Genomic DNA, 21,523 nt, shown 5'->3' with positions numbered 1-21,523 from the left:
TTGCATTTATTTTGGGGTAAAATGTTATACATAGGTCTAAGTTAATGGCTTCTTTCATTTAAACATTATATTTTTCTGTTTCAGATATGTACCACATCAAAATGGTTCTCTCTCAACTCTTCTGTCTGATAGTTTCACTTGCTTCAGCCCCAGTGATTATTGCCAGGACCAACTGACGGGGTAGACTGTGACCAACTTCACCACACAGGCCTCATGTCTTCTGTCCTAAAGCTTCCTTACTGATGCAGAGGAATGAAAGGCAGCAGTTCCTGTTTGGTGCCAAAATATGTGTAGCAAAGAAAGGTGTGTGTGCGTGTGTGTGTGTGTGTGTGCGCGCGCGCGCGCGAGCGCGTGCAAGCTCATTATTAGGTATTATTACGGGAACTGGCCTCCTTGAGTCACGTCCTTGACCCACAAAAACAGATGAGTGGGGAGAGGAAAGCTAAAGTTCCATTTTTCTTCCTTTTGGCCTCACATGGTTGTCATGAGAAGCAATTTTCTATACTGCCTCTTAGAAATGGTCTTCCCAGGTGAAGTAGTCAACTTCATTCTTACACCCTGGATTGGCTTTCCCTCTTCTTTGCCTCACTTTCCTTTACTCTTGCTGTCTCGGTTTATACTTTCTTAATTAAGGAGTACCTCATAAGCTGTTGCCTCAAGATCTTCCTTACATGAATCCAAATACAAGATACTACTTAAAAATATCAGCAACAGTATTTATTTATTAAGAACCCATTCTTGCCTCACTGGTTTGGAGTTCTCTTATACCATAATAGGTTATTAGTTGGGTTTCTTGGTATATAATGTTTTGTTAATTTCTCTAGTTTAATTATTATAGTTATATAACACATTTTAATATGAGATATGAATTCTTTGTATATTATTTATTTTCAAAATATTCTTACTTCTTTCTGTTAATACATAATGTTATTATTCTCTAATGTGATCACTATGTGATGTGATCCATGTACAATGTTATCAGAGTTACAGCTATATTCCATTCACCACTGACCTTAAAAGTCATGAACTAGGCAATAGTTACCAAGTTATTACATTTCTAAAATGAAGTGCCAGACTTCTTTTAGACATGCTCAGTGATCATGAAATTGGTTCAACCAACATTCCATTAGCCATTTCCAACTGGATATAAGAAAACAAAGACATATTCGAGTTTTAAAAGGCTGTAGTGATAATTGCTTTGTGAAAAGTTAACAGATTACTGTGTGTTCTCCTCACAACTGCCCATGAGGGAATGAGAGAGAAAGCCAAATGGAAGGCACTTCAAGAGAACGCTTTTGAAATCTTGACATAGATTCCCTGGAGCTTGAGGGACACTGGAACAAGAACCTAAATCATACCCAGAAAGTGTAAAAAAAGAGCTCTTTAGGGTAGAGCAGCAACCCAACTAGATAAGAGGGTTTTCATTTGGAGCAAGCTGCAGTTGATGGGGCAAAGTATGTGTGGGGTGCTGGCTGTGGGCCATTTTGGAAAGGACCCCAGGGATGCTTTTTCTAGGAAAACAAGAGGCAGGAGATGTATGCCCAAGGACAGAAATTGAGGGAGGAGTTATAGGCAGCCAGCATGGTACATTGAACAATAGGAGGGCACCAGCAGGAGAATGCTGAAGATTATCAAAAATAACACTCAAAACATCTTTAAAATGGAAAATCTTCAATCAAACTGGCTAATACCCTTGAAGTTCAAGTCCTTTTAATTCTTTATCACTTCATGATTATAAGACAGTGAGACTTAGGCTATGCTAGATTCCAGCAACAAAGCACATTAAAGTTGCTTAGGAGGAACAGGTGGCTAAAAGCAAAGTACTACCTGAATCAGCACCTGATTTTTGTATCTGGAGCACACCTGTAGGACTGCTTTCTCTACAAAAAGTTCAAATTCTGATGACTAAGATTTTCTTATCATTTGGCTACCTCTGTAGGAAGATAAATCTAATACCAGCACAAGCAGTGGGTTAGGGCAGAAGCCAGCTGTCTGCCCCCTCATGAACCCAGAACACATGGTTTCTATCACTTTATTTCTCATCCACAAGGGGCCACAATCTTTCCCAAACTAAGGTTATAGTTTCCTACTGTGTCTAAGGAAGGCAACTTCCAGTGAGTCTAAGATGGGTTACTCTTCTAAACAATGCTGTTCTCAGTGATTCCATGGTAACTTCCCATCTTTATGCTATGACATAGCACCAGCTTTCCACACAAAAGAAAAAAAGTGGAAAGCTCACATACCCAATCTCTTATAAGGCAACTAGGCTCAAAAGGTTCCTCCTGATGTGAACCCCAGAGGGCCATGGATCTCTACATAGCCCAATGCAGAATGACCTGAATATTTCAGGAAGGACAAAGACGAAGTGTGTAGATAAGTAGAGAAGGAATTTGACCAATTATTTACTTAAAACTTGAAAGAGTAAAGATTATACCATTTTGTTTTATGTGGTTAACCTCTTTTTCATTGCCATTTAATCCCAGCATTTCCTCTTTCAATTAATGCAGCTTCTACTATCCAACTAATTTTTTGAGGGAACTTCTGGCAGTCACTCTCTAGGTTTGGTCAAGTAACTTAGATGTATTTTTTTTTTTCTTTTTCCAGCTCTGCCTCCTCTCAGGAAATGAAAGTTACCACAACGAGAAGAAACCTCTGTATGTTGCCGTATCTGGGCATTTCACTCTCTAGCTGTGATATCCCCCATCCTTATTCTGAAACTGGAATCAAGTCTACTTTATCCCACAGCAGCTAGGCAAGGCATTTTTTGCATGCCCCAGTGCTCAGAAATTAGTTTTTAAAGACAACTCTCTCCTGCAGTGTTAATACTTTTCCATAAGATACCAAAGCATATTGCTTATATCCAACATTGTTTTTCCACAGAATTCTTAATGACACAATCTATTCTTATTTTTTAAATTTAGAATCATATAAACCCTTTCCCTTACCTGTACATTTATGAGATTCATGCATTATATTAGACCATTAGTGTCTGGATAAGAGACATTTTGTGTGACAGGTAACCTATGGCAGAGTTGCTCATCTCTCTTGACTATGGCTTTGTTACTATTATCTTGACCTCATTTCCTCTTCCTTTTGAAGGAATGAGTTATCTTTTACAAGGCTTTCATGTCCTTCAAAGAATATGTTTTTATCAAGTTGATGTCATTATTCATCCAAATGTGAGAGAATCCCAGAAGTGGGATGAAGAGGGCATCTCTCCCTTTCCCTACAACCTTTCCATTCTATCTATTAAATTCCAGAAAGTCATGGAGGATGAACTAGGCTCCTTCCAACTTTCCTGGGGACTACCATGAGAGAGGAGAAAGGTCTGAGTTGGTGGGTTTCTGTGTTCCAGTCCATCTTCAACAGGTGTAGCTCTGCTCTTATCTGTTTTATTTTTCCTCTCTCACATGCTTCATTTTTAAGAATGTGTTCCAAGAATTTTGTTTTCTCCTACCTTCATTCACAGTTCTATAAGGTACTTAGAGTAATGAGTATTAGCATTGGTAACTATGAATAGTAACCCTGGTATAGATGCTGTGAATTCTAATTTCTTACAAATAGATGATAAAATACATGCAATTCTGGAAAACATAATTTCGATACAAAATTTTTTTACTTTCTCCATACTCATCATAACAGTTGCATGAAACTAAGTTATTACTTATGTGTTCTTGCTTTTGAAAAATAAAATTCTCTTGCTCTAGAATGTCTATAAAAAGATGTTTCACAGAAGATTGCACATATATTTATCACTGCTACAATTCTTTGCTTTTATTTGAATTATACCCTGAAGTTACAGCTTTTCATACTATCTGAAAGGCATGTAGAATTGAAGTATCACTGACATTTTTTATAGTACAGCTATTTGCCTTTAAATAGCACCAATTTAAATGTGCATTATTATTTTAGGTGGGTTTAGTTTCTAAAGTCATTATTTGAAATACTCCACTAGTGTTTCTAAATTATTTGCAGTTATTTTAATAACCTGAATTTCGAAATGCTCTTTATTCACATGTATCATTTTGTTACTCACACAGAGCACAATGAAAAGTTAATGGTGAAAATCATGATTTGGTGTGGCCCCTGGTCTCTTTGATTTAGTGAGGAAATGTTTTTTATAATAAATGAACCTAAAAAGCAAATTAAAATTTACAAACTAAGGGTCATCTTGAAGCCTCAGAGAATGGTTACCACTTGATTTGAACCTGATGGCCTTATCCAATTCAAAGCCCACTAACAGACTTCTGTTTTTAGGAGTTATTTTTTTCTACATCTCTGCCTTTCAGTACCTACAAGTACTGTACTGGTTTTACCTTATATCAAGATGAGTGTGAATTCAAGGTCCTTCAATGGCTTCAAAAACAATCATCAAACTGATCAATTTGGGGAATTTTGAAGACTATCATGGAAAGGAGCCAAAGTGACAGGTCTCCCCTCTCAGCATTGATGCTACTCTCAACTTTTTTCTCTTCTTGTCCTTCTTGCAGCAGTAACAAGCAATTTTCAAGGTCTCACCTTGAAATAGTCTCATTCACTTCCAGATGTCCCAGAGCAGGCCCAAATATTTGCTCATCATGAAAAGTGCAAATTGGTAGTTATGAAATAGTCATGGGGATGTGAAGCACAGTCTAGAAAATGTAGTTGATAACCTGTTAATAACCATTTTTGGTGTCAGATGAATACTAGACTAACCATGGAAATCACTTTGTAAATTATATAAATGTCTAACCAGTGTGCAGTACACCTGAAACTAATATAAAATAATATTGAATGTCAATATCACCTTATAAATTTTACTAATTGACTTGATAAATATTATCAAGCAAATCATTTAGTCAATATTTCTTTTTTGAGAAAAATCACAGTAATATTTACTATGTTGGGCACTAGTAACATATCTAATTTAATGGCATCATTTAAGTGAATTCTGATGACTACATCGTCGTTTATCTATATTATTTCTAACGATTGGTATGCAACCTTTTATAGACATAAAGGCAGCTTTGTCATTCATTGGTGTTGTAAAGAAGCATAAATAATCACTAGGTGACATTTTGACAAGGGTTTATTTAGTGATGTTTGCATTCTGACATTCACAGACTCTGCGAGGACATTTCATCAGCAGCAACTCCAGCTTCATAGAATGCAAAAAAGGATATGCACTCTACTGATAACTAGAACTGGGCCTTGATGTCCCCCTTCCACCTGTCTTCTTTTCCCTCCACTAATTATCACACTCTTATTCTTGATTTACTGAAAAGAACTCATCGAAAGCACCTTCTACTTATGTAGAAAGTTATTTCCTTATTGGGTCATGTCACAAGTTGTTTTTATTTCTTTTCTCTTTATTTTTCATCTTGATGCAAAACAACAAACAGAAATGTAAATGTTAAACAGTAGACATCTCTATATTATATGCTTAATAGAGTGCTAATTTCTCTCTAATAGAGAAATTCTCTTGTTTTTTAAAAATCTGTCAATCATCTAAGCTCTGTTTGGAAAACAGACTTTCCAATTAGTAGATAGAGGTGAGAGAAGAAAGAGTGCCTTAGAGAATCATTACATTTAATTATTACGTCAATACAAAGATGTTTCTAGAGCCACAATATTATTGAATGGATCATAATAAACATGTAGAAGCTCTCCAGGTATAAATTGGATATGATTTTTACTTTCAGATCACTTTTGAACAATAATTACTACTAACTAAAATGGAAATTTGAATAGCCTAAGCACCTACTTTGTAAATTGGAGGAGGGAACTACATAACAAGGAAGCGGAGGATTTTAATACATTCCCATTCGGCCCCTGAACTAATCCCCAGGACTTCTTCCATTAACTCATGGAGAATTGAAGATGAGCTGTGGACTACTGGGTAATCACTAAAGTGGGTGAGTTTATCTTACTGGGTGAATTCAAAGAGTTACCTTTCCTGAAATGCAAAACTAAATGAAATTATTTAGAGTTTTCCTTGAATAAAAACTGAGAAGAATTCATAAATAAGTGTGTAAAAATGACATCCTAGTTTCCAGTGATAACTGCCTTTGTTTCTGTAATTCTTCTTCACCTTTCCCTCTCCAGATAACCATATTAGATGAAGCAAATGGCTGATCCCAACGTGGCTCTCTGTCAATTTGGCCACACAGTATCACAAGTGATGTGCTCTTCCGCTAGTTCGTTGATAGTCTTTGTGAGAATCTTAATATTTGTGTTTCTCTTCATTTCTTTCTTGCTCCCTTTCTTGCTCTCTTTTCCTTTTTTAATCCTAGAAAGTAAAATAAATAGTAGAGAAGAGAGAGTATAAAGGCAGAAATTTTATATTCACATCCACTTTCACAGAAGAAAGTAGAAACATTATTAATAAAAAAACTTAAAACTTTTATAGGCTTTGTAATTTAGTGGTCCCAGATTCCTCCGTTCATGTTCATTATTTATGACTGTTGGTGGTAAGAATGGATTAAACTGCAGTCAATCAACAATGTATCCTGCTTTGCCCTGGTGCTTTTCCAATGAAAGAAGATCCTCCTGTTGTCATCTTAAGTATGTGTACACACATATTAGAGTCTGGTGATTTGTGAGAGTGCGAATCACCAGGATTTACTAAACCCACCTATCTCTCTTTGATGCCAATGGATGAGGGCTCTCAGGAGTGGGGAAGAAAGATTGACAGTATTTCTGCGTGAGACTTTTACCAGGGAAGATCTTCTATGGATGGACATGCAGTTCCCACACATCTATGTTTCTCAGTTCTAGCTGTGCTGTCAGAATCACTAAGGGAGCTTTTGAAAAACAGTAATGTTTGGCTCCTATGTCCAGAAAATTTGATAAAATTATCTGGGGTATAGTCTCGAGGTGATTCTAATGCACAGCTAGCTAGGTACTATAAACAGGGCAATTCAATTTCTGAAAATTCTATTCATATTCTCCTTTTTTTCTCACCTGGGTTACCTGCCAAGAGACATTGTTTGAGTTCTATTCTCCATCCTTTTGTGATTTAGAGGCTTTGATGCTTTACAAGCTTCTTCTTTATTCTCTTCCCCAGTCTTATGGCCCAACAGCTCCATTACCTACTCCCATTTCTCCTCCTTCATGCAGTCTTAATGCAGCCTCAGTATTGGAAGGTGCTAAAAGAAATTAAATATATAAATTTCTACCTTCTAGCAGACTATAATAAAAGGCGAGATCAGCATAGGTGTGGGTTATTACTACCTGCCTCCAGAAACAAACAAAAAACAAACAAACAAACAAAAACAAAACAATGTGATGGTACCAGCACAAATATTTATAATCAGTTGGTTAGACTGTATATTTATAGAAAACTTTTGGAGAGACACTGATAAAATCCACTTCCACTCAAAATTCTACCCTGTCTGACAGCCATGAAGGTGTGCCACTTGGTCTCACTTCAAGAAGAGCTTGCCCTTTGGCGGGAAAGAGTGCATCAACTGATAGCCTCAAACAACAGCACCATTCTCAATCTGATGCAGCATTTGGCTGAAGTCATGTTCTTCCAAGAACTAGTGTCTGTCAATGACAGCTCGGCAGGCCATCTAGGACTGAGCCATCTTTGCCCAATGTAGTAATATTCGAATGGGCAACTTTTGCTTTGGAGCTTCCCACTGAGTTGGCTAAGACTATCAAATTTGCATCATATCGAGTGTTTCCCTACTGAATTCTGCCTTCTCCCGCTTTCCTTTTCCTTAGCTGGTGTTAGATCAGCATCACAGTGTAAAGTTCTTTCTGCCTCATCCCGTTTCTTCTCCTATTATCTTTAATACACATTACCCCCTAACAAACCTTTTTCCCACTTAGCTTTATCTCAGTATCCGCTTCCCAGATAAACTGTACTGACACAATCTGCCAATCTTTTAAAATATTTTTTTTTAATTATAAAAGTCGCATTATTACATTCCAATCATTTGTATATACAATGACACAGAAAATTAGAGTGAAAAATTTATGAAACCACTTCGAAAAATGCTACTGTTTGTATTTTTCTCTTAGTATTTTAATACATTTGTAAAGTTCTATGAGTACAAATTATATTTTATCTTGCTCCAATTATGTAAAAATCTTACCTCTTAGAAATCTTGTCATTTAAAATCTATCTTCGGATTTCCAAAATAAAGTCGTTTGGACAGAAGTAACTTAATGCTTAACAAAATATAAGTGATTCAGTTTGAAAAGTATGGAAAACTTACATTAGCTGGAGGACTTTTTCTTAGAGAGATTTGTTCCTCTGAATGTTAATAAAATAATGTCTTCCTTTAGGTGTTTATCACATTGTGGTGTTGTTGTTGTTGTTGTTGTTGTTGTTGTTGTTGTTAACATATTTTGTCATCACCTACACAACCCTTGACATAGTGTTAGGCACATGGTTTGTGCACATTGTCTGTTGTATTGAAGTAAACAACATTCATGTCCATATTTTGACATCTTGTATTTCATTCATATTCTCAGGGGAGAAATCTTCAGAAGTATAACTTCAATTGACATGGATAAGAATAAGAAATTGTGGTTTTTCCTTGATGCTCTGCCAACAAATCCTTGGGTCTGATAAAACAATTAATTCTTTGTTAACACATATTGACTTCTGGAATCCTTTTTAAAAGCCTTATCCTTTCATAAACCAGAGTACTCCCATGCACAGTGGTGGAGTAAAGAAAGGGTTTAAGTCAGGAATACCTTGCTAAATAAATGGCTTCCAAGTGACAATGGCTTTTTGCTTTTCTCTGAATCCACAGGCAGGGGCCAGGGTTTGGAGCAAAGATGAAGGGCTAGATGAGTCATCTGCCATGGTATGGCAATGGTTCTGTTCTCAAGTCTGCGCAATCAGATCTCAAGCTGATTTCTCCTTTTCATTTTCTTCTTTTTTTAGCAGGAGAGAAAATAAATTCAGTATTCTTTTTTTAGGAGGGTTAAAAAAAAAAAAAACACCATTCTATTGCCCCAAATTGCATATAGAATTTCAAAGAGTGACCTCTTCCCAGTTATAGCAGAACTTATGGTGACAACAGGAATGTGTCAGCTTTTGAAGCATAAAAGCTTCAGATCCCTAGGCTTGCCCATCTCTTCACTGTACAATTGTATTTTGGAGAATGGTAGGATTAGGAGTTAAGGAGCATTAAATATAATACCATTTTCACTTGAGAGTAATTAATATTTCTGGCCATGCTGTCTATCACATGGCAGGAGTCACAGTAACAACAAGTGAATGACGAGAAGATGAACTCCAGGTACACTGAGATGTTCAAAGCCTTGCTTTTTTCACAGTTGGCCAATTAAATCATTTTTTAGAATTTGGACTTCTCAGGGGCAGAGGTTTTTTTCTTCTTTTACATTAAATATACTCTTCTTCATACTGTTCAGTTACATAATGGGGCGAGTGTATGTGCAAAGTCATGCCTTTTTAGTATTAAAACACAGAATCATATCCTTTATTTTCAAAGTTACAGTTTTTCATGATATTACTAATTTTGGACATAGCAAATAAGACGTTGCCAAGAGTACTTTCTGGGAAGAATAAATATGTAGCTTGTTCTTAACTGAGTTTGTTGTTAAATATAGCTTTGATTTCCTCCCCTCTTCCCTCCAAGAACTGTATAATAGTTTGTTTATCATCTACCACCCTATCTTTAAATGTTAGGCTTCAAATGATTGTGTTTTCTGTATTTATATCTTCCAGATTTTTCTGGCTTTGTAGCTTTGGCTGTAATTGTGTTCCTCTCCTTTTGATTCATTCTGTTTACAGTGTTTCACTTCAGTTCATCAGACAGCACCTGATTAGGTGGCCTTCTGTCATCCATCCCCCACACATCCCTCCTGGCTTCGGCATTGTGGGGCTGGCTGCCCTCCAGAATCTCATCATGAAAGCAAGCAGCTGTCCTGACAAGGGAAGATGAGTTTGGTTCATCTTTAAATATTTTTAAGGAATTGGACTTAATGTCACAAATAGGTCAAAGGCTCAGTCACATTTAATATGTGACATGATGGCATTCTGAAAAACATTTAACTTATCAACTTTTTATTTTCTAAAAGAATAACAACCCTAAAAGAATAACTGTGTTGTCATCTTTCTAGCTATATAATGAGAACACTAACTGTAAAGTTCCTAGCACCAAGCACGCTGCCTGGCACATTAAAGTAGGCTCAATAAATTTTAGTCCTCTTTAAAAATTTATTAAATATTTACCACATGCAGGGCAAAGTTGGGTAACTGGAGTACTGAATTGCAGCAAAATATCAGAGGTCTTAAAAATTCATAGTGCTTTTAAGATAAATCTTCTGAGCTCAAATATAGCCTAGAAAGTAAAAAAAAAAAAAAAAGCCACATTACAAATCTTACAAATCTAGTGGAATGAGAATTAAGAGAAGGGAGAAATTTCTCTTAGTGGGAAGATAAGGTAAAGCTTTGTGGGGGAGGTGGCACTTGAAATAAAGCTAACGAAATTCTTCCCTTCCCTTTTACAGTAGTGGAAGTGATTCGGACTTCACATAGAAAAAAAGATCCTGAAGTGGTAGAAAAGAAGTTGAGCAAATGGAGTTATTGTAGGGCATGTTTGGAAAATTAGTAACAGTCAAATTCAGCTCGAGTAGAGCCCATATTAAAGGGAAAGGGAAAGATACTTTTGGAAATATAGGTTAGGCATATTTTAGAGGACCTGAGATCTCAACCTACATGTGAAGCATGGAGTAGTGAAGGGAGACCCTGGCTATGAATCAGGAATCCTAGGCTCAATTCTAGGTACCTGGCAAAGATAGTAGAACACCCAGGTTCTGAAGATACATTATTCTGGGTTCAAATCTCAAAGTTTCCACTTATCAACTCTGTGACATCCAGAAAGTTATTTTCTCTTTCTAACTTTCAATCTGCTTATTTGTTAAATGAGAGGATTAGATTAGACTATGTCTCTTGAAATATAAAATTGTTTATTTATATATTTAGTTTTTGAAAAATGGAAAAGGTTTTTCATAGCCTTTTTTTTTTTTTTTTTTTAGAAATGTTTAAAAGCTTGGAAATAAAATAGTCAAATGAAGTAATCAGAGAACTCTTTGGTTTCCATTCCATTGCTAAACTTACATGAGTCTAAGGAGATCTAAGACTACCTAGGACAATCCGAAGGAGTAAAAGACTGAAGGCAAGAAAATCATTTGACCTTGGGCCTAAAATGAAACAGGGATTTGAAGAAAGTTAGTGGCATTTTTTAAAGGGAGGGAGGAAATCATGTGAGAGATATTGCAGTGGTATAATCAAAAAAAATTGGCACCTCATTGAATAACAATTCTATAGCTAACAAGCACAAGTACTACTTTTTAAACATTTATGTTTTTTATATTAAGTCATATAAGTGACATGATTTCATGATGACTTTTAATACCATATTACTCTGAGTTTCAACATATGTGGAATTCCTAGTGTTGTAGATTGGGACATGTTATTGGACCGAGTACATGACAGGTAGTGTTCTAGGTGTTGGGGACATAGCAGTGAATAAGAGACCCAGGTCATTGTTCTTGTAGAGCTTATATTTCGAGATTGTGATGGTGGGAGACAGAGGAAACAAATAAATAAAGACAATAGCATCTGGTGGGGGGAAGTGCTATGAAGAAAATGAACCAAACTGATGCAATAGGGAATACCTGTAAGGCTACTGAAGACCTCCCTAGGAAGATAGATTTGGGTTGAGAGCCGAATGATTGATTGAAGGAGCCAACAATATGGAGCAGCAGGGTGAAAACATTCCACAAAGAAGACACAGGTAACACAAAGGTGCAAGCGTGGGGTTATGCTTCTGTGGGTTTCAGGAATCGAAAGAAGTCAGCCTGGCAAGGGCATAGTGAGTTAGGGGGAGAGAAGTCAGAGATGAGAGGACAATACGTGTATTAGTTTACAGAATGGGGTCAACTTCAAAAACTCATTTGTAATCTCTTCTTGGTTTGTTGCAATTTCACAGCCCAGCAGATAACATCCCTTGAAGCAAAAGTAGTTAATAAAACCACATTAATTCTCTTTTTCCAAATCAACTTGGGAATATGTTGAAACCCCCAATTTTTCAGACGAGAAAATTGGGGCTCAAAGATGCTTAACTACTTGCTCGAAGTCACACAGTTTACAAATGGCACAGCCAGGACTCAAATCAGGTCTTATGATTTCAAGCCCGGAGCTGTTTCTGTTTCCCACAGCGTCACTTTCCCTTCTTATGTAATCCTAAAAAATAACAGAGAGTTTTTGACCTCTTATCAGAGAGCCTACAGGAGAAGAGTATGTAACTCCGGATAGCTGTTTTAACCACATGACAGTGAAAGAGTCCTATGCTTATGGCCGACTAGGTGACACATGCTTGCTACACTAAGGCAGAAAGGTAGAAAGGAGTACCTATAGGCAGAGAACTGAGTGATTATGTACTCATTTTCCTTTGCTTGGAAGTCATAGAAACTCTGTGTTAATAATCTCATGATTCGATGTTTTTCCAACAAAATCAATGTTATGTAGTATTGAATGAAATGAATGTACCATAAGATACTATGGCATTTTAAAACAAATATGAAATGTGGTAATTAAGCTGGTGTTTACACATGGGCACTACATTAGCTATTTCTGCACTTTGCCCCTCCATTAACTTAACCGCCAGGCTTGGGCCATTAAAATCCAGCCTTCTTCCCTCAGTTACAGCCACACATTAACTCTGGACATTCTGAGCCTTTTTAATAAGGCCATTTCCAGGGAGGATTGGGAGATTTCCTGTGTCTCCTCTCCTTTCTGTTCCTAGCCGAAAGTCCCTCTGCTACTTGCGACTTTGAGTTCTGAACATGATTATCTCCCGTAAGCGGTTGGGATCTCTGTTTATGATGCATCCCAAATCCAGGCATTCGTTTAAATGAGAGCTCTAGTCATAGAGACATATTGTACTTCTCTCGGAGAGAGGCATTTGCTGCTTGCTGGGGGCTTTCTGCCCACTGTAGAGGGGGGCGAAAAAGGAGTGTTGGCTGGCGTTTGGGAGCAAATTTAGAGTCTCTTCTCATTGGAGGGACTGGCTTTTTCCTGAGCTGCTAGACACTGCAGGCTCAACTGAGGCGCGGAGGTGCAATTCAGGCTGGTGGAGCAGCGGCGGAGAGCAGGGACAGGCGGGGCTAGCGCGGCTCTGCAGCTGATCACACGCACCAGCACAAACACCGCTCTCCCGCCGCTCCCGCTAGTGCCTCGCGACTTCGGCCCGAGCCACGGAGGCGCAGACAGGGAGTAGGGGGACTGAAGAAGGAAGAGGCAAAGGAAGGCACCGTGAAGCAAAAGAAAAGCTGGATCGGCACTGGATTCTAACCTGAAAGTCTGACCCGCAGCCCAAGGCTTGAACCCCTTACCAGCAGTGCCACTGTCTCCTGCTAGGAAAGCACGATGCCAAGGAACCCCTAAGTCCCGCGCCCAAGTCATTCTATGCCCGGCGTGCCAGAATCCTTCTGGTCTGGACAGAGTGCCCTCTGGAAGGTGCGGAGCTTGGAGGACCTGCATTGGCGTCCGTGGTGATACACCAGGAAAAGTGGGGGCGAGGAAAAAAACAGCACTGAGCGCAGAGTGCGAGGCTGGGCTGCCGCCGGCTGCGCCTCCTCCTGCTCTCTCCCGCTGGGTGAGTTCTCTGGTTTCGCTCACCGCTGAGCCTCCGCTGTGCACGGGGGTGGCCTGGGAGCCCTTGAGGGTCCGCCGAAAGGGCCTGGTGGCGCCCACGGAAACTCGGCGGCCCGCGGACGCCAAGCGGACACATCTCTGGAGTCCTAAGCCGGGGACTCTGAGCTCGGGGGACGTGGGTAGGGGGTGTTGCACCAGTGCCTGGCAGACATGCCTTTGGGCGGGATTTTGGCCAAAAGATAGGAGGCGGGGGCATCGGTGGGGAGCCAGGAGCCGTCCCAGGGGGGCGGGCGATTGGGGAGCGGCGGGGAGGGGGGAGGGTCTGGTCCAAGCAGGTAGCAAAGCTTCGGCAGCCTGGCGAGTTGGCTGGTGGGGTGGGACTCGCTTGTCAACTCATTAATTTAAAAAGAGTCAGTTTAGGACTGTTGCAGGATAGTCAGGAGGTCTAGGGTGGACGGCAAGAGGTGGCCCGGGATGCCGGTGGTGCGGGAAGAAAAGAGAAGCCTCGAAAAGCTTGGAGGCAAAATTGGGCTTGGGTTTCTGGTCCTTGAATCCCTCCTGCCTTGAGTGCGGGAGAACACTTTTTTTGTTTTAAGACTCAGCTTGGTAGGAAAGCCTCCGTCCAAGGGGAGGAGCGGCGGCTGCAGGGGGCAGAGACCGCCGCTACCTGCCGGGTGCGCCCCCTCAGCCCGGGCGCGCTTTTGTCCCCCCTCTCTCCCCCGCCCCCACCTCCTTATTGGTGCTGGTTTGCAGCGCTAGGCTCCTGCTTCTTCGCTTCGCATTTGAATCTGGCTCGCCCCTCCGTATTATGTCTGCACTCCGAAGGAAATTTGGGGACGATTACCAGGTAGTGACCACCTCGTCCAGCGGCTCGGGCTTGCAGCCCCAGGGGCCAGGCCAGGGCCCACAGCAGCAGCTTGTGCCTAAGAAAAAGCGGCAGCGGTTCGTGGACAAGAACGGCCGGTGCAATGTACAGCACGGCAACCTGGGCAGCGAGACCAGCCGCTACCTCTCGGACCTCTTCACCACCTTGGTGGACCTCAAGTGGCGCTGGAACCTCTTCATCTTCATCCTCACCTACACCGTGGCCTGGCTCTTCATGGCGTCCATGTGGTGGGTGATCGCCTACACTCGGGGCGACCTGAACAAAGCCCACGTCGGCAATTACACGCCCTGCGTGGCCAATGTCTATAACTTCCCCTCCGCCTTCCTCTTCTTCATCGAGACCGAGGCCACCATCGGCTACGGCTACCGCTACATCACCGACAAGTGCCCCGAGGGCATCATCCTCTTCCTCTTCCAGTCCATCCTCGGCTCGATCGTGGACGCCTTCCTCATTGGCTGCATGTTCATCAAGATGTCCCAGCCCAAGAAGCGCGCGGAGACCCTTATGTTCAGTGAGCACGCGGTGATTTCCATGAGGGACGGAAAACTCACGCTCATGTTCCGGGTGGGCAACCTGCGCAACAGCCACATGGTCTCCGCGCAGATCCGCTGCAAGCTGCTCAAAGTAAGTGCTTCCCGCCCCCTTCCCCGACTGGTAATCGCCAACCCGCAAACTCGGGAATCAACTCACCTGAGAACTACCCCAGGCCCATAGTCATACTTTTCGCCACAGATAAACTTCCTTTGGTTGGAGGGAGCAGGATGGGTCTGGGGGCTTGGGCAAAAAGACCACAGTTGACAGGTCCGCCCCCCGCCCTTACTTTCGTGCTCTTATTTATATACATCATTCGGATGTGCTTGTATCACTTTATGGATTAGTGATGCTTATGCAGTGGTGTAGGCTTCTTGAACCCTAAGGTCAATGAGTGTGTCCTCACCCTTGCTGCTTTGCTCTTTAGAGAGCTTTTGATTCGTTGTCAATACACTACTTTATTCAATTTGGGGCGCTAAAACCGAACAGCTTTATTTTTGAAGAAATAGGTGCTGAACTTCCCTCAACTTTCACTTAGCTTTTCCTTCTTTCTGCCCCCCTCCCCATAATATCAGCAGTTCGATTATTCCTCTGGACACAATGACATTAACTTTATGGTCACCTTTTAAACAAGCACACAGATCCAAGAAACATAATAAAGTGGAAAAAACAACACTTGGTTCTTTAATTTTTAAAAAGTTTTTACTAAATATTTTCTAGAGAAGTATTTTGTAAAAACTTGAGTGCTTTTCCTGTAGAGCCTCTCGTTAATTTTTTTCTTCTCAATTGCCTGTTTCTATGAAGCCTTTGTCAATTACAGATTTCACTTGAAGCTTTTCAGCAACCATTAAAGAAGACTGCTTCCTACCATCAGCAGTGTAAATATTAAAGCAAATTGCACATAGAGTGGTTATTAAAGCAAGGCTCATCTAGTCGTTAGAGGGCACCACTACAAACCAGAAGAGAAGACCACCCTAATCACTCACCCAATTAGACTCTGGGAATTTGGGAGAAAAGCCTGGTTCTCTCACTGTGTGTCATTTACAGTTTATCTTCTTGAGGGATTTTTCTTAGGTAGTTTTCAAATGTTCATAAATTGAAAAAGATGACCTCAAATAAAAATCTTAAAAAATTATCTGATATTGCATAAAGAACCATAGCCAGTTTGAGAATTTAGCATTAATAAAATGAAAATCTGATAAATATATGTTGAGATTTTTCGTTGAAATTTCAATTTCTACTCTACAACTACATGGTGTTTTACACAGCCTCGACTTATGTTGTAGTTAAAGGTAATCTAATGTGCTTTTTAAAAGTTTGGCTCATGTCATTTTCATTATTCATTTATAAGATCTTACCCTAATTACTTATGACCATGTTACTCAGAAAAGTGTTAGAATTAAAGTAGTTCTGTTGTCCTGTCACTCTACATCATATGCATATTTACTATGCTACAGGCAGTAAATAAATTTTGTATAACATAGTAAACATTTTTCTACCTTATCCTGATGTGCATATTCATTAAGGTAACTATAAATACATAATTTGAGATCAGTTTCTTTATAATTAACTGCAATGAGGTACATACAGTTTTTTATTTAACTCAGCATAGTGTGTTATTGACCTGTTTGAACTGAGTTGTTTTGATTGGGCTAAGAAGTCGTGTCGTAGACTTGTTTATTGCAGTGGTATTTGTGTTATGTGCCTGTTTCTATGAATAGAAAAAGATATATAATCTCTTTCTGTAGGTAAGGCCTACTGGGAAGATAGAAACACTTTATTAATACAGTTCAAAAGTCTCCGTCAAGGAATCCATGTTTATATGTCACTTTGAGGTTCTTATTGAAGAGTAGTTTACCATATTGATTGGTCTATTGGAAATTTAAAATTAGACTTTAAAGGTCATTTTAAATGATTTCTCTGGGTTTTCAAACATATAAAGTCATTTATTAAAACAAATATCTTTTTAAGGCGATACATTTTAGATGTTTTTAGACTTTATCAAATTTTATTTTAACAAAGCCAGAAATAATTAGAATTCATTTTTCATTTGTTTGTTTTGTTTTTGCTTTGTTTTGTTCTCAAAACAATACAACAAATCCAAAGCACCCAGGCTCTACAGTGGTTCAGAACACTGATAATATTTTTTATATATAAGGCCGTGTACCATTTATACCATAAGGAGTGTCTTGATTAAAGAAAAAGATTTATAGTGTTGGCAAGTTTGGAGCAAGGTGCTATATTAACACAAGGTGATGAAAACATTTAAATAAATAATATATATGATAGTCATATAAAATTGTTTGCTTTTTACTTGTTAGGACTATGTCAGTGGTAGAAGTCCAAATGATTGACATGTGGCATCGATTTGTATTTAAACCAAACTATGGTGTAATTCTTGCTTTTTGTGAAGCAAGAGGGTTAATCAGTGGCAGCTCTTCCTCCATCCAAGTGGTGTAGTTTGTTCAAAGTTGACTTTTTTTTTGTAGCCATGATAATTAAAATGAATTCTCATAGCTCTCATCATTTCCTTAGACTTCATTAAAAAAGAGTCATGTTTGGGAATTGATACATTCACCAAAATTAGGTGAGAAATTTGTTTTTAATGTTACTCTTATTTTCTTTTAGAAACTGAGATGAAGTGACCTAAAACAGCCCACTATATATTTAAAGAAAGCTATACTAAACTCTTATGGTTATAGTATTTTGATACCCATCTTATAAATTCTTCTTATTAAATATTAGTACACTATTCAATTTTTTCTTTTAATTCGTTTGACATTTTATATATAAGATATATGTACATTAATTTCCGAGAAATATATAGAATTTTAAGGCAACAAAAACATAATATTTAAGGGTAGTAATTATACTCTATGTATGTGATTCCTATTACCAATATAAATGAAAATGTAATTTTATTTATATTTTTCTATTGATGTTTTCTTATTTACTGAATAAAATTTTATTTATCAATATTAATATAAAATGGCTATTTAATGATTATAAAGCACTTTATATTCTTGGAAAGACAGTAAGAACATGTATATGGCTTTCTAATCCTTGCTACTATAAAATTTTCCATGCATATATCTTTTGAATTCTCTTAGTTTTGATGGAAGCTTTTCTTATAACTTCTTTAATTTTTAATTATGCTATTTACTTATATGAAAGCGAAATTTACTTCAACTCTTTTTCTGTCTTCTAAGCTTGCAAATACTAAAATTTATTTTGATATTCAAATATAGATTTTCCAATTTTATGCCTGGAGTAGTTGGTCCTTTTTCTACTCAGAGAGAAAAAAAAGAAGATGCTTAAATTTAAAAATTAAATATAGTTTAAAGTGTTTTTTTACTTTAAAATTTATATTTATTATAAATACAGCTACAGAAATCTCTTTTAAGATGAATGTTCTATCTCTTTTCCTCTTCTCATCCCTATGTTGATATTTTATTTGAATTTTCAATTTACTTTAGTTTTCTTCTTTTTTTCTTTTAACCTAAAATTAAGGACTGATGAATATCATGGTCATATTAATATATCAAGTATTTGAAAGTTTTAATAAAAATGCCTAGATTAAGGAGTTGAGACTAATGGCTGGACTGCTGGACCCTATAATTCAGTGTTGGGTATAAAGGATTTGGAAATCTTACTTACTCCTTTCTATGAATCTAATACTAAAAGTTGCCTGCTTTAGACTTGCATCTTGTTAGGGGAAGATTTAAATAATATTTTTTGATTCATTAGTCAAGAATTTACAAACTTATTGTCGAGAAACCGTCATATATGTATACAATACATAGGAACCTAGTTAAATTTTATTTACATAAAGTAAACATAAAATCAACCATTATTGGATCCATATTTTGAAATAAAAGTAAATTTTTCTCATGAAAGTATAATTTTATTTCTTTATATTTTTATTAATTGCAAATAGTCATCATTTTTTCTTTCCTAGAAGCTCAGCTATGCAACCTTTAGTTTTCACTTCTTGAAAAGTAATAGTGTGTAGTCATCTTATAGTGTTACATAATATTTTTGTACTCACTTTTAAAATTCTTCATTTACATGGATATTCAAAATTGGATGCTATCTAGTTTTTTCATATAAATGTGATCAAGTACAGGTACAATAAAAAATAAAATTGTCTGAAAAACTAATAAGCTTTTCATCCTCTATATTGTTTATCTTTTAACCAAAATGATTCCTTGACCACATGATTTCTGAATTTTTTAATATATTTATTATTTTATTTTCATTCTATACCTTGTACTTAAGTGCAATATTCTTTCGACTTTGTATGACCTTATTTTGTAAGATTGGCTCTTTTCACCAATTGATCTTGGCCAATTTGCACTTTAGTTGAAATCTTGAGATAGTTAACTTTTTACAAAAAATTAAACCCTCAAATGACTATTTAAAAAAAAAAATGGTTCTTTTGAACATCATATAAGCTATTAGTGGAAATATTCAAGGAGTCTAAGATTGAGTCCCCCAGAACTTTTGGGACTAGATCTTACAACATTGGTGAGTATTTTGGATGGATTGATTATGATTTTTAAAAAAAACACACTTTCTATTTAGTCTAGCTTTGTTTTCTCTGACACAAGGACAATAATTCTCCAATAGGCACAGCATTTGTGTTCTTTTTAATATCTATATTTTTATTATTTTTAAATAGTAGTTATACACGCGCACACACACACACACACACACATATATATATATTTAATGCAGTTCCTGAAAAGCATATGGTGGCCTGTGCTCAGGGGAATACAGTGTGAACAGAAATAAGGGATGTAAAGACCCACGAATAACAGTAGTAGCTAAGGACAAGTGATAAAGAGAAGTAGGAAAAGCATTTGATGGATCTGAGGGTGTTTGGTGCATAGAAGGGGGATCTGCACGTAAGTTTACAAATTCCGACCACAGTTATTATTAATGCCGTAAAAGGCCCTCAAAGAATTACAAAGCTGATCTTTCCTCGGAATGGTATAAAAGCCTCACATAATTTATTACAAGATAAGTTACATTCCATTTTATAAGGTACTTCCTTTTATAAAAATTAACATATTTTTATGGGATAAGTAGTTTAGAATTAGAATCTTTATTTTAGATTTGATGTTAGTCATATTTTTTCTGCCTCAATATTGATGGAATTTCAAGCATTAAGTAGTCAAAAAATGTACATTTTAATTGTAGATAGTCGAAATAGAATTATAGGTCCACAAACACCTCTGTCTGACTTTAACTTTGGTCTGAGTCCCAAAACTATTGCCAGAATTACTTTGAGTCACAAGGCATTTTTGTTCATTATCCTGGTACTAGCCTTTTGGCTCATTTCCTACATTTAGTTTCCAAATAGTACTCTGACCTCATTCCATGTGATTTTTTCCTAATCTTAGCATATATTCAAACACATACACACACACGCACACGCACATGCACACACATACACACACACTCTGAATGGTTGAGGAAGAGAAGTGAAATTACAAATAAAATTGTTTAAAGGATGTGTTGGTAGGCAAAACTGATTTAGGCAAGAATGGTTTGCCCTCTCCAACTTTGGCCTCATTTCCTTTTTTTTTCTTCCCTTTCTGTACCATTGGCCCTCAGTGTCCTTCTCCAGGAGAGATTTGTTGAGGGTGGTGGGACATGGATCAAGTCTTAGAATATGATAGAGGTAAATTTTATGAGTCAGATGTTAGTGATTAAATGTTTTATTCAAAATTCCCCAGGCCTCCCTTGGAGCTAGGAAAGAGCACAATGGTTATAATTAGAACATAGTTATGGGTTAGAGAGATGGGAGAAAGGCAGCAAAGAGATTGATTGTACTGGTGAAGTGTATTCCTGCTGAATGAATGTAGACAACTGGTCACAAACCTCTCAGAAAGATGGCTAAATGTGAATCTGCTTATGCCAGGGCAGTGCTAAATGTGTATCTCGTGTGTGTGTGTGTGTGTGTGTGTGTGTGTGTGTGTGTTTACATAAATACTCAACAGTCTTTCATCCATAATATGAAAGCTATTTATCTGTAAATTACGTGACCATAATAGCCCCTTCCAGGCATCTGTGACCTTTGCATCTTTTTTCACCTATGGTCAGAATTGTAATTAATTATTGTGTAGATCTTTTGGACTTTCAAATCAAAGTTATTTGACATTAAAGCTTCTTTGAAATTAGTACATGTTGACTATAAGATGAGGAATTCGCCTTAAATTCTGCACATTTTAAATAGCAATACTTTTATCATGAAGAATAACTTAGACATGATTGGCACACTCTAAATTGCACAAAATCATTTTTTGGATAGTAAATTTAAACAAACTTTAAGCCTTAGATTTCCTTAATTTTTCTCTTAATTCCCAGAATTTGCTATAATACAGTTGACCAGAAAAGCTCTGAAACAGTGGAACGATTTTTATTTCTTTTCCAAAATTCCATACAATTGAAAATAAAAGTTGTATGGAAATCATTTC

General features: G+C 37.7%; 1 protein-coding gene across 2 annotated transcripts in view; it reads left to right on the top strand.

Moving 5' to 3' along the window:
• Positions 1-13,950: 13,950 nt before the first annotated feature.
• The window catches only part of KCNJ3 (potassium inwardly rectifying channel subfamily J member 3), a 133,320-nt gene continuing 125,747 nt past the window's right edge, over positions 13,951-21,523 (top strand). For both annotated transcript variants that reach the window (XM_016165643.2, XM_016165642.2), the window contains exon 1: positions 13,951-15,134. In XM_016165643.2, coding sequence (XP_016021129.1) covers positions 14,433-15,134 — 702 coding nt within the window. In that variant the 5' untranslated portion in view covers positions 13,951-14,432. The remainder of the gene's footprint in view (positions 15,135-21,523) is intronic.

Source organism: Rousettus aegyptiacus, unplaced genomic scaffold, assembly GCF_014176215.1.
Source record: "Rousettus aegyptiacus isolate mRouAeg1 unplaced genomic scaffold, mRouAeg1.p scaffold_m13_p_2, whole genome shotgun sequence".
Lineage (NCBI taxonomy): Eukaryota > Metazoa > Chordata > Mammalia > Chiroptera > Pteropodidae > Rousettus > Rousettus aegyptiacus.
This window is presented reverse-complemented; position numbering and strand designations above follow the sequence as displayed.